Source organism: Molothrus aeneus, chromosome 6 (genome assembly GCF_037042795.1).
Source record: "Molothrus aeneus isolate 106 chromosome 6, BPBGC_Maene_1.0, whole genome shotgun sequence".
NCBI classification, from domain to species: Eukaryota; Metazoa; Chordata; class Aves; order Passeriformes; family Icteridae; genus Molothrus; species Molothrus aeneus.
In genome coordinates, this window is record NC_089651.1 from 59,559,748 (window position 1) to 59,572,894 (window position 13,147).

General features: G+C 44.6%; 1 protein-coding gene across 10 annotated transcripts in view; it reads right to left on the reverse strand.

The window, feature by feature from the left end:
• KTN1 (kinectin 1) overlaps window positions 1-13,147 on the reverse strand; it is a 79,342-nt gene that overhangs the window by 16,687 nt on the left and 49,508 nt on the right. For 4 of the 10 annotated variants that reach the window (XM_066551397.1, XM_066551396.1, XM_066551401.1 and 1 more), the window contains exons 19-33: window positions 12,334-12,368; window positions 12,116-12,206; window positions 10,686-10,754; window positions 9,411-9,448; window positions 8,696-8,786; window positions 8,467-8,535; window positions 6,923-6,960; window positions 6,368-6,458; window positions 6,187-6,264; window positions 5,289-5,326; window positions 4,541-4,631; window positions 4,328-4,396; window positions 3,933-3,970; window positions 2,917-3,007; window positions 892-978 (exon numbers count right to left, since the gene is read on the reverse strand). In XM_066551397.1, the coding sequence (XP_066407494.1) occupies window positions 892-978; window positions 2,917-3,007; window positions 3,933-3,970; window positions 4,328-4,396; window positions 4,541-4,631; window positions 5,289-5,326; window positions 6,187-6,264; window positions 6,368-6,458; window positions 6,923-6,960; window positions 8,467-8,535; window positions 8,696-8,786; window positions 9,411-9,448; window positions 10,686-10,754; window positions 12,116-12,206; window positions 12,334-12,368 (1,014 nt within the window). The remainder of the gene's footprint in view (window positions 1-891; window positions 979-2,916; window positions 3,008-3,932; window positions 3,971-4,327; window positions 4,397-4,540; window positions 4,632-5,288; window positions 5,327-6,186; window positions 6,265-6,367; window positions 6,459-6,922; window positions 6,961-8,466; window positions 8,536-8,695; window positions 8,787-9,410; window positions 9,449-10,685; window positions 10,755-12,115; window positions 12,207-12,333; window positions 12,369-13,147) is intronic. The other 6 variants (XM_066551400.1, XM_066551402.1, XM_066551398.1 and 3 more) reach the window with 3 other exon arrangements.

Sequence of the window (13,147 nt, forward strand, 5' to 3'; positions counted from 1 at the left end):
TGAGTTCCTCTGCTGCAAGGGATCGGTGGTGTGAGCAGGCTGAGATTCAGAGACAGAAACAGACAGGAGACATTAGGTGGCGAGGCTGTGCTGGGTGTTAGTTGGCAGCAGTTTAGGAGCCACCATGAAGGGGCAAAAGGTTTTGCTGAAGTTCTCCAGCTGCAGGAGAAAGCAGGCAAGCATTAGCACACGGTGAGAGCAGGGACAGGCTCCTGCCAGCACAGAGCAGACACAGCTCCAGAACAGACACACAACCCCAAAGCAGAGCTCCTCTGCTCCTGGCTGCTGCTCTTAGGGTTAGTTGGATACTTTTTTTTTCTTTTTTTTTTTTTTTTTTTTGAGTTCTGCACAGTGGCAATGAACACTGAATCAGGCCCATGGCAAACACAAGCAATTGACATCCCATATCATTTTGAACATTGGTCCAATATTCCCTGTCAAGCTTCACGTGCCTTCAAGGAGGAAATTCACAGCTGTGGTGAGAATTTTCTGAGAAGCTCCTAGATTTTTTAATAATAATAATTTAGTCCTGGTTCTTCCCAGGTCCAACAGATTTGTTCAAGCACAGCCAAAGCCCAGTAGAAGAAAGCAGGTTGCTCACCAGCACAGCTTTTCATGGGAGCTCCCCACAAATCAAAACCAATTCACAACAGCTCTAACAATTATGCAAACAGAAATCAAAAGTCAGCATGCCCACAAACTAACCATTAAAAAAAAAACAAACAACCTAAAGACAACAGGAAGAAGCAGAGGTGAAAGTATATGAATGATCACTCAGAAGAGGTTATACTTAAACTGCAGTAAAAGTTAAATGTCTCCATTTCACTTAAAGAACCAGCTGCAGATCTGCTTCTAGCTTAATGCATCATTTCTAGCAGTCAACATTACAACCTTGGCAGTCTTGTTCACTTTCTCCTGCAGCAATTTTTCAGTTGATGCCAATGCTTCCATTGCTTCCCAGTTTTTCTCCCGAAGGTCCTAATCATTTTTAGAAAGAATGATTTCAGTTCAGCCAATATTCAAACTGTTTGTGCTTTTACTTCAGAGAAATATTTCCCATTACATTCCACCATTTGCATTTAAATGCTGGTTACTGCAAGGTGATTTTGCTGGGGAGTATGACATACACTAGCAAAAACAAGTGTGATGTTCAAAGAGTCTGAATGAAAAGTGGGGGGGGAAAAAATGCCAATTTCTGCCCAACCTGCCCCATGTCCAAAACTGATGCAAATGTTACTGCAGAGGGTTATCACTACAGCAACCCCACACTTTGACTGCACTTGTAAGAAGAAAGAGGGAAGTTTTCAAAAGTAGTGAGGAACACAGACACCAAACCACAGATTACACAACAGAGTGTTAGGCATGTTGCAGTGCAGAACCCAGCATGGACCCAGGAGACACGGAGGTGTGCACATCTACACCCCTGATCCTGCAACCACACCTCAGCCCAAACGCCGGCGCTGCTTTTGGCAACGCACAGCTCAGGGTTTGCAGCTCTCTCCACTGCACCCACAGAGAACTGGTTTGGTGCTCAGCAGCCCTCCTGGGAGGCTCTGGGGTTTCAGAAGAGGTGAGCACATCCCAGATGCACGTGGGAAGGCCACGGTGCCACCCTCCTGTGTCTTTCTTGGCGAGGTCATCAAACGTGTACTCCACAAGATGTCAACACAATCAGTGAGAGCCTGAGAGTTCTTCTAAGAGCAGCTCCACAGCTCTTCTGAAGGATGGTGGGGCCTTGCAGCAAGGAGATTACAGTGCTTGGGATTTAGATTTAACTTTTTCCAACCCTCAGAGCAAATCTCCTTTAGCAAAGGGTTATTTTGGAAAGGTTGCATTTTAAATTCATCAAAAGCCTAGCAAGCACCTACACTAATTTTACTTTACCACTCCTATTGGCCCACAATCCAATAGGCTGTTCACAGGATATAAACACAACATTGGATAAAACTGAGAAAAAGCTGGGACTTTCAGGCCTGGTCTGCCTTTAGCAGCAGCCAGACTTTGCCTGCAGCATAAAGGATATTCAGACCTTGTGAATCTGCAGGAAACAAACCTTCTGTTCTACCTTTCCAGCTCATCATCTGTCTTCTGAGACTACTCAGCCTCTATCTCTCCACTTTATTTCAGCTCTTAAACAGCACTTCTTGCTCAAAAGTTCTCAGTATTTTCTTTGAGCATTTTCCTTTGACTGTCTGACTATTAAGAAATAAAGCTTATTGCCTGCTATTCATTGGATTTTACAGGGTATCAAGGAGAGACAGGTGAGATAAACACCCTGTGTTTTAACTTTCTTCCATATAACTTAAAAGATAACACTCCCCTGCCCTGCACAGGTAATGCATTACAAGGAAGTAACTCCACAGCTCTGTGATGGAAGATACAATCTTTAATTCCATCTACAAAGAACCCAGACTGCACCCTCAGCAGCTGCTGTGCAGGAAGGCTCAGTCCTTCATTTCCTTTAGAAGATCAGGATTAACCACTGTCAGGAATGGGAAGAGCCAGATCTGAGCACCCTGAAGGTAATTCCTGCCCCATGTCCCAACACAAGGACCAGAACTCTGTCGGAGCACAGCCCCTTTCCTCCTCCCACCCTCCCTGCCCTTGGCAAAGGGCATGTTTCTGAACAGGGTTAACCAGGTTGGAATCCAAATCCAAGAACTTGCTGTGGGATGTGTCCCCTAGCAAATCTCCTTCCTCTCATCCAATCAACAAATTGTCCAGGAGCTGACACAATTCTGAGCAGTGAAGTCAGGTGTGCTGAGTCACTCCCAAGAGGAAAGGAGTACCCAGGGACACAATACAGCTGTCAGAAACACTCTATGAAAAATGTCCCAGGCCTCAAGAAGTGCTGGGAACACAGGTTTGGTTGTTTTGGGATTTTTTTCTGGAGTGGTGGGGGAAGAATTTCCTTACGTTGTTCTTTTTCCTCTGCTGCTCAAAAGCATTTCTCTGAGAGGCGAGCTCGCTCTGGAGATTGGCAATTTCCTTCTCTTTGCCTGCAACCCTGAATTAACAAAGGGAACCACAAACAAGTCAGGAGACATTGAAGAAATTCCCAGTGAAGCACTGACACCCTTTCCCACACACTAACTTGCCTTCCCTTCTCTTTTCAGCTCTCTCTGAAAAGCTGTTTTCACTGACTTGGCAGCACCGCCTGCTTCCCACTGCTCCCTGAAGCACTCAGCCTGAGCAAACCCATTGTAAAGCTGTTGTTTGCCTACAAGAGGCATCTGCACACATTTAGCAGGGCCATGGAAAGGCAACACATTAGCTGAGGGTAGAGTCAGCCAGCCCACGCCAGTACAACACCACAGAACAGGCACTGCCTGCTGAATGAGAGTGTTCCCTTTCAAGCACCTAATCCACAATTTGTAAGTCATTTACCTTGAAAGACAAATAATTCAGCCAGCTAAAAATGCATGACAGTGGCAATTTGCTTAGCACAATACAGCATTAGCTACCACATAGTTATTTAATGTGCTTCAGCCCCACATTATAACACACTTTTAACCCCTGAGGTTTTCCCTGGAAGAGATTTCCAGATGATTTTGTAATAGGAACAACCCTCTGCTAGGCTGAAGTTCCAGAAAAAAGCCTGTCATGTTTGCTTGAAACACCAACATTTAACTCTTCAGCCATAAGCTGAGCTGGCATGCATTCAAAATAACATCAATCAAGGCTTGCTTCTACGGTGGGCACAACACATTGCCAGCATTGTCTGTCTGCAGGAGATTACACCTGAGGATAAGCAGTGTGAGCAGAATCTCCCATGCTCAACTTCTATGAGACAGTAATTTAATTTATTTCCTTTTTACTGGCCACTTCACATCGTCTGGTACTGTACATTTGGCATTCATTTCTAAATTTCCTGAGCAATTAACTGAACTGAATCAATTCTCTAATGCATTCAACAACCTGGCAGTACTCACACTTGTAGAAGCTCCTCGCTTTGGACAGCCAGAGATGCCTACAAAGAGATCAGAGATGTGTTAGGAGCAGAGCAGAGCAGCAGAAACCAGGATGTGCCTTGTTCACCAGGCACTCCTGCAACACCACAGAGCTGCACTCTGGGCCCTTGAGGGAATCCTGTGCAGCCTCCTCTGGCCAGGAACACAGCAGGCATAAGGAGGAGCACAAGGCTGCAAATCCATATGATAAAAGGAAGCAGGAACAGATATGCAACAGCCAAAAATGCTGGCTCAGTACAACCCAACCCCAAAGGTGCCCCTGGATTTCCATGGGCAGTACAACTCCTGGTTTTCCATGCAAGCTACCACCACTCATTTTTGACTTCTCTCAGTAACACTGCAATTGGAAGCTGTACCTGTTTGCAGTTCTCCTGCTTTAATTCCTGTATTTGAGCTTTGAAAGATTCGTTTTCTTTTTGCACATCCTGTTGAAAGAAAAAAGGCAATACATACTCATGTATCAACAGAGATATACAATATATAGAGAGAGATATACACTCACATATATATACTCTGTATACATATAGGTACACACTCCTCAGGATAAGGTGCTTCTATCAAAACTTTACCTGTAACTGTTTTACTTGGTTTGCAATTTCTCTCTCTTTTTCTTCCACCATAGCTTTCAACTTCTTCATTTGTTCTTCTTCCCCTTTCAACCTGCAGAGATGGTTTAGAAAGTAAGGAGAAAGGGTTAAAGTAGGGAAAAAAATGCTAAAGAATTTATGTTAAAAAGGAACAGCCACTCAAACTGGGGCAGTTTGTGCAGCAGGAGATAAATACATTTTGTGTGTGTTGAGGCTGCCTCAGGTACCACACAGCACAGAGCAGCACAGCCCAGGAGCTGCTTTGCAGACAGAGCCCTTTGTGGCACAGTCTCATACAACCTTCCTCTGACTTGCAGCAGCCAGACAAAGCAGAGGAAAGCCTGGCAGCATTTCTCCATAAAACAGGAGCTTTGAATTGGCTACTGCATCTCAGCCTGAAAATGGCACAAACCGGATCTGTTCACTTCTGTCACCGACTGAGCCACAGGCACTACAACCTCCAACATGCTGAACAGCAGGAGGAATTAGCACCAGACATGAGGAGCAGCAGCAATTCCACTGGTTGATAGAGCCCTGGGTGCACATTCCCAGTGTGAGAGCAGCACAGCTCAGGGCAGGGACAGCAGCCATGGCAGCAGCCACCAGCACTAACAGCTTATTTTAGCAAAGGCCATGAAATTCCTGACAGCAATTCAAACATTCCAGCTGAAGATAAACTCAATGTATATTCCCAGCAGGCACTTGAGGGAGTGCTACTCTGCATACTCACAGGTTCTCCACGTCCTGGACTTGGGATGCAGCAGGGACCTGAAAAAGTAATTCCCAGTCTCATTTTGATGACACAGTTTTCAAATCAACAGCATGAGAAGGGGCAACACACAGCTTGCAAGACACTTGCCAAAGAAATACCAGGAATTTTGCATCAGGCATTGCTCCAAGAATATCTAATCACATAATGGATTTCAGAAACAGAGCTTACACCAAGCATCCCAAACTTCACACCAGCCAACTGCTCTCCATTCCATCTTCCCCCTGGGATAAATGCTTGTGTCTAGACATCCACCCAAAATAAAAGTCCAACTCAGTCTCCTCCTTTTACCATCAGCAAAAATCCAAACTGAGCCAGAATACCACCTTACTGGAAAAATTCTTCCATTAAGTAACACCTGGCTTCGAGGCTGTCCAGTTGTCTGCTCTCAAGTCCAGTGCAGATCAAAAGCCAAAATATTCCAGCCCCAGGGAAAGGCAGGAAGGAGTCACAGCATAGCCTGACCACTTCAAGAGATGCTGCTACATTCAGTTGCAGCCAAAGCTCCTGCATGACCAGAGCCCTGCAGAGATGCTGCTTCAGCCTGGCAAGGAGGTGGCTGGGACACAGCTGGGACTGTCTGTGAGCTCCAAGGCTTTCAGACCACCAAAGCTCCTCTTTATGCACAGTATCATCCCAGTTAAAACCTCCCAGAACCTGCTAGCCATGTAAAACCTGTTTTGGATGAACACAGCTGAACTAGTGGGCTCTCTGCATTATAAACAGCTTAGTCAAGTTGGATTTAAAACATCTCTAAGCTGAAGCCAATGCAAATCCTCTGTGTGAGGAAGAAGAGAAAAAACAGCTTCCTGTTCAAGCAAGCAGCACTCCCAAACCACATCCACTCTGCAGGCTGTACCTGTTGGAGTTGTTGCAGGTTCTGTTGTTCCAGCTCCTGAACTTTACTGGTTAATTGTGCAATTGTATCCTTCTGACCCTTTGGATAGATAAAAAGCAAAGTTAAAAGTGTGGCTTTATTCTTCCCAGCCAGACAAGCTGCAACAGAACTTATTTCCTTTCAGAATATTAAAGCAGCTTACCTGCAGACATTCTCCTTTCTTAACAATCTCTTTCTCCTTCTCTTCCAATAAGGCCTCCATGGTTTTCACCTGCTTTTCCTTCCCCTTCAACCTGTGCCATTGAACACAGACAAACACAGCATAAACCCTTTGCTCTTTCATCCATCTGGAAATAAAACATTCTGTGATTTACAGCACCTAACAAAAGCAGATCTGTGATCAAAGGCACAAGCACAGTTCACCTACTAAAAACCAATGTGTGAGCACTTCCACTTCAGCCTGGCTGAGCAGGAGATGCCCTTGATCACTGGCACTGCTCATTAGGTGAAAGCAAACTCTGAGCTGACACATTGCAGGGGTTTCACAAATGTGTGTTCTCCTCATCCAAAAACACTTCCCTGCCCCTCCCCAGCTGGGGATACAAGGGACTGAATGATCATTTCCCCACCCCTACAGCTCAGGTGTTACCAAAGCAGGTTTTCCACCATGCCTTGCCTACATCCCTCCATCCTGACTTGGATTTAAGGGGTCAGTAAGGGGTGCACAGGGCAGACCAGAATTAACAACTGCACTTACAGAGTCTGAAGTTCTTTGACTTGTGATGTTATTGTCACCTAAAGAAAATAATCAGCACTTCAGTTCAATGCACATGGAAAAGGCACACAAATGCTAAAAATTGCTCTATGAAGAAACACAGGGAAAAACTATCAGACCTTTTCAAAAGAGGCACCATTTATTGCAGTAAGCATAAATGCACTTTTTTAATTACAAGGCACCGAGTGTCTCCAACTATTTACATTCCCCACATCTAAAATGTGACTTCCAGAGCAGCCAAGGAAACAGTGCAAATGGGAACAACAAGCAGGCCCACAGGAGACACAGAGGAAGAAGCAGAGAGTGACTGTGACCACCACCCCACTGTCAACTGCAGCTCCAACCACAGAGACCATCCCTGGCCACTGAGAGCTCTGCATAAGGAAATGCTTTTTGGGTGCTATCTGAAAAGTCAGCACTCCCTTAAATTCCCATTCTAAGGCTGAATGTGGACTGGAGATGTAAGATTTAGTGGGAATGTTACTTTTGAATGCTGTGTGAAAGCCTGACAGTGGTTATCTGTCAATCCTCTACCACAACACAGCAGGAGTTTCAGACATTCCCAAAAATCTCCCTTCTGCTTGCAGGAGACCAAAAGGTGCACAGATACATCACCTTTGGAGCAAGCATCCCTCACAGAGCATTCCAGAAACAGCAAATCTAAACCACATTTTTTTTCTGGGCTCTGACAGGTCCAGGGAAGGAAATAGACACAAACAACTCCCTGAGTTCCTGGAAATTTGCTTTGGAGGAAAAGCCCAAGGCGGAAACACATTCTGTGAAGCTTTGCCTAAAAAGGACAAAACTCTAACACTGAGCAGGGGGTGACATGTTGGAATGCAGCTAAAGGGACTGAAAAGAGGGCAGACCAAAATCACAACCCACACAAACAAGCACATTTCCTGACAGCACAATGGACTGAGCTGCCTGCAGAATGGGCTCCCTGAGGAAACGTGGGCTTCCCTTGCTTTGGATGCCAGACAGCAATCATGCCAAAAAAGCCCATTCTCCTCCATCCCTGCATTCCTGACAGCTAAAGTAAAAGTGACTGTGCCAAGATTGAACTCTTTTTGGGCACTGGGAAAAAAAAATAAACAGTCTTGGGTTTACCTGGGCCTGCAGTATTGCTCCAGCAACACAGAAAGGCCAGAACAGGAGCAGTAATTTCAGCACTTGAGATTTCCAAGTTGTCAGCCCCAAGGATGCCCCAGGGTTTCATGTTTACTACAGGGACAGTGTGCCCAGGCAGAGCTGATGTTGCAATGCATTAAGCTATAGCAATTCTTGCCAAATTTCATACTAACAGCCGAAAAAGTTCAGGTTTCCTGAGGTATGTGGTTTCTGAAGGATATCATTAATTATCCTACATTTTTATGGCTTTATATCCAAGAACAGTGTAGCTCCAGCATGAGGAAGTTCCTTACCCAAGGACATTCACCAGTGAAACAGAACACACTAGAACAGAAACAGTGAGCAGCACATCCAAGGCAAGGCTGGTTCACACTGCTGCCACTAAAGTATTTTACCTGTTTTTCCATCTCAAGCTGGGAATTTCCTACTTCTTCTTTCAGAGCCTCTATTTCCTGTGTCAAAGCCTTTTCAATGACAAAACAAGACAGGGTTGGACAATGGAAACACAAAAACACCACAAAAATGGATGCTACAGATTGATCACTGTAGAATGCCATGCAGTAACAGACAAATGTGGTTGTGGCACCAACACACAAAGGAATTGCAGGGATTGCACACAGATACCTGAACAGTCTTCTCCTTGCTTGCTACTTTTAGGATTTCAGCTTGTAGGAGTTCTTCCACTGATTTTATTTTTCCATCCTTCTCGTGGATCCTTAAAAAGAGCAGAGAAATAAAAGCTGGCTGAAAAAAAATGTGCTACTCAAGCAAATAAAAAAAAATTGCTCCTGCTATCACATCACATCCCATCACCAGCCTCAGGGATCTAGAGTGGGACCAGGCAAGAGGAACAAATAGGGAGAATAAGACTGGGACTAGTGCAGAACCAGCTGGCTTTATATGACCAGCAGTTCACATGCTAAATCAATACCACTACAATCAAAAAATGCAAATTAAGATATCAAGAGTGCCTGGAATGACACACACTTAAAATCAGCCTTCACTGGACATTCCAGCAAAGTATTTATCAACTTAAAACACACAGGGGACAATCCCACTCCTTTTCAAGTGCCTACTGAACAAAAATGATTATCTGATAAATCAGAGCAATTCCTCACCTAGTCAAAGCCAGGTTTATGAAATTAAGTGCTTAGCAGAGCAGCAACTGGATTTTCAGCAGGTATTGATCTGGTGTGACATGTTTCCAAAATGGAAATGCTTCCTGCCACACACACACTTCACCCAGCCAAAAGCCAATGATTTCAAGGAAGCAATACACTTGTAGTCATGGAATAAAGATGCAGAATTAATCAGAAATTCAATCTGTGCAGTAACTTACACTTTCTGCAGTTCCTCCACCAGTGATTGGAAGGAAACCTGTGAAAAACAGAGCTTCATCTTAGGAAAAACACAACAAAGCAAAACAATCTGTGAATGTTGAAGGGTGAGGATAGAGAGCTGGATGAACTATGTAGCAGCCTAATATTTTATTTATTTGGCTGCCCCTGAGAAAATTAGTCTACAGCTCCTGGCCAAGCAATAATACTAAACTTGCTGCAAGTTCCAGGAAAACAAAAGCAAACCCACACCCACACAGGAGAGGGTGAAGTTCAGGACCATCATTTCATCAGCTGCCCTTTAATGCTGACACTGCTGCACATCTCTACAGGGTCCCTGTGCCTCCCCACTTCCAGACATGATTTTCTAGGAGCTAATTGCCCTCCTGAGGTGTCCAAGCAGAGCTGGATGTCAGGGAAAGGCACTTCCTGACCAGCACATCAAAAGTGACAACAGTGTGACAGTGTCACTGAGCAGACACGAGGGGAAGGGGGACAAGTGACACCTGCAGAGTGTGGATTGACACTGGGAAGCTCCAACATTCATCATGAATCTGAGGCAGTACAAGCTGCCTGCCAGCCATGCCTGCTGCTCCAGACTTCTGCAAAAGGAGATCCATGGCCATTTCAGAGCATGGCAAACTCACAGAATCACTGGGTTGGGAGAGACCTTCAAGATCATCCAGTCCAACCCAGCCCCAACAGCTCAACTCAACCCTGGCACCCAGTGCCACATCCAGGCTTTGTTAAACACACCCAGGCATGGGGACTCCACCACCTCCCTGGGCAGCCATTCCAGAACTTTCTCACCCTTGCTGGAAAACACTTTCCCTGCTATCCAACCTGTATTTCCCTTGGCACAGCTCGAGGCTGTGTGCTCTGGTTGTGTCAGTGCTGCTGGAGAAAGAGCCCAGCCCCAGCTGAGCACAGGCACCTTTCAGGAGCTGCAGAGAGTGATGGGGGCAGCCCTGAGTCTCCTTTTCTCCAGGCTGAGCACCCCCAGCTCCCTCAGGGGTTCCTCACAGGGTTTGTGTTCCAAGCCCTCACCCTCAGGCAGCACTGCCTGGATCCTGAACATCTGCCCTGCTTCTGACACTTCTGCAAAGCAAACATTTGACAGAAGCATCAGCTCCCAGACCAAGGCTGAAAGAAAACAGGATGCTTTGCCAACAGGCTTCAAAGGCAACTCCACCTTCTTCCCTTGACTTCTGCAACCACAGCAAGATTCTTTCAGATTTAGTTTAGGTGTAATAAAAGTTTTAGATGAAAAGTACTACCTGCTCTGATTGCTGAATTTGCAGGCTTTGAAGTTCTTTTCTCAGAGATGAATTCTCCGTTCTCAGGGCCTTTGAAAGCAGACACAGAGATAATGAAAGCCTCATTTGTGGGGGAAAAAAGTGTTAAGCTTGACAAAAAAGTAATTTCTTTTAGAATAAGTGAAAGACTTTGAAAGTCTGGAAGAGACCCCCCTCTGCAGGTGTTGGAGCCAAAGTATTCAACAGACTAATTATTCACCATGGATAACTTGGAGTGGACACTAATTTATAGGAAATTAGGGCAAGGTGGGAGTGCTGTAACTGAGCAGAGAGGTCAGAAAAACAAATGCAACAAATCATGTTACAGCCCATCTTTTGTACAGCCCATTTATTCATTTGTATTTACATAATACTGGGATTCTCCCACAGACAGGCTTCTCACCACTCTGGGAATACAAATAAAAATTATATAACACCATAGGCTTTAACAGTCTAGATCCTACTCTAGAGTCAATAAATAACATCCAAAATATGTAAGAATTCAAAGATGCCTTTGTACAGAACAGCACTACAAGTATAAAAATCACATAATCTGAACATCACTGTCAGCATTATTAAAAAATTGTAAAATATTATTTCAAACAAATCACTTGCAAAATACCACCATCCCTGGAGGGATTTAAAAGCCATGTGGGTGTGGCACTTGGGGATGTGGTTTGGCAGTGCTGGGGATGGTTGGACTTGATCTCAGAGGGTTTTTCAGCCTAAAGGAGTCTATGGGGTGCTCACAGCTTTGGCTGCTCAGTAACCTCAGGGTTTACAACCCCTCCCCAGCACAGCGATGGCAGCAATTGGTGCCCCTGGAATTCAGGCACCTTAAGAAAGGGAAAAACATTGTCTTGGCTGTGCCCAGGTGGACACAGCCTCCCACAGGAGCCAGCTCAAAATGGATTTCTGTACTGCCTCTCCAGGCTTCTCAGCACTGCCTTCTTTATAAATAAACAGGAAGGAAATAACTTTATCACCATTCCAGAAATGTCACTAGTTCATAATCCACATTACCTTTCAGATTATCAACTAAGACAAAAAAACCTGGAGTTTTATAATACCAAGTTTATAGAAAACACCCTTTCCTAAAGGGAGGTTTGTTGGGGATTAAACCAAATGTACAGCTCTAGAAATATATTCCCATTATTCCAAAGGGCTTTTTAGCAAAATCTGCCCTAGACTAAGCAGAGAGAAGCTTTATTTACTTATACTTATTTATTTATTCTAGTCCACTGATGCTCATGCTTAGTCTGTCTTATAGAAAAGGTTTCAACCTCATCTTCACAAGGTGCTTTTCCTGTTCAGAAGGAATTCCCACTCAACTATGAGCACTCCAACATTCACCTTGCATAAGAGCACTTAATCTCTATTTCCCCATCAAAAGATAGTAAGAGGGATTTTACCTTTAGCTCCTCCTCTTTAGTAGCCACCTGGATGAGTCCTGCCTCAAGCAGCTCTTCAACTGTCTTGATTTTATCATCCCTCTCTCTCATGCTGAAAAAGCAAGAGTGAAAATTAGGAAAAAAGAGAATTTAACTTTGAAGGCAGTTAGCTATCAACAGTAAGCTTACTGCCACCAAAACCTTTATTTTAGCTTCTGATTCAAAACAAAGTTTCTTACCTTTTTTCCATCTGCTCTATCAAGTCTTTGTTTGTCTATTAAGAAAAAAAAAAATGGGGCCATCATTAATTGGATCAATAAAGGTTTGGGATTTAAAAAACAAATAATTGGAAAGCACCAACTTTACCAGAAGCTTGTTTACAACACTAATCCAGAAAGGAAAACAAAGTAGGGAGAGAAAATCCTCATGGTATATGTGTCTAATAGTGATGCTGGGAAAAAAACCTCAATCTTTCAGAGGAGGGACAGATCCAGCCCAAATGCCTTAATGGCTTTACACTGCTGGACTTGCAGCCAGCTCAGTACCTGAAAATCTGCCCTTTTGAGCATTTATCAGAACCACAAGCTCCACCTGAGGCTCTCTCAGCAGAACATTTATGATTCCTCAGCTCCACCACACTGGGAGAGACCAGGTGGGAAACATAAAGCAACTTCCAAGCAAAATCACCTCCAGTCCTTCAGGCAGGACACAGATCAGCCAAAGGAGCAGGGGCTACAGGCCTGGTTGTCCACCAGAGAAAAGGGAGCAGCTCCAAAAGGGAGCTCCTGACTAGCAGGAGTACAGGAGAAGTTTCCTGTCCTGCCAATCTTATTCCAGTGTTTCAGGAATTTCTCTCATTCCACAATGGTGCAAAGTCAGGGATGCTCATAGGGGCTCTCCCAGAGAACATCCCAAAGGAGATGGAGCTGAACAACACAACAGCTTTGAACCTGCAGCATCCTGTGAGCACCAGTCTGGCTGCAGCAGGTGAGCCATGGGCAAAAACACAGAACAGGAGGCAAAAGACATCACAATGTAAAGAGTTTTCTACTT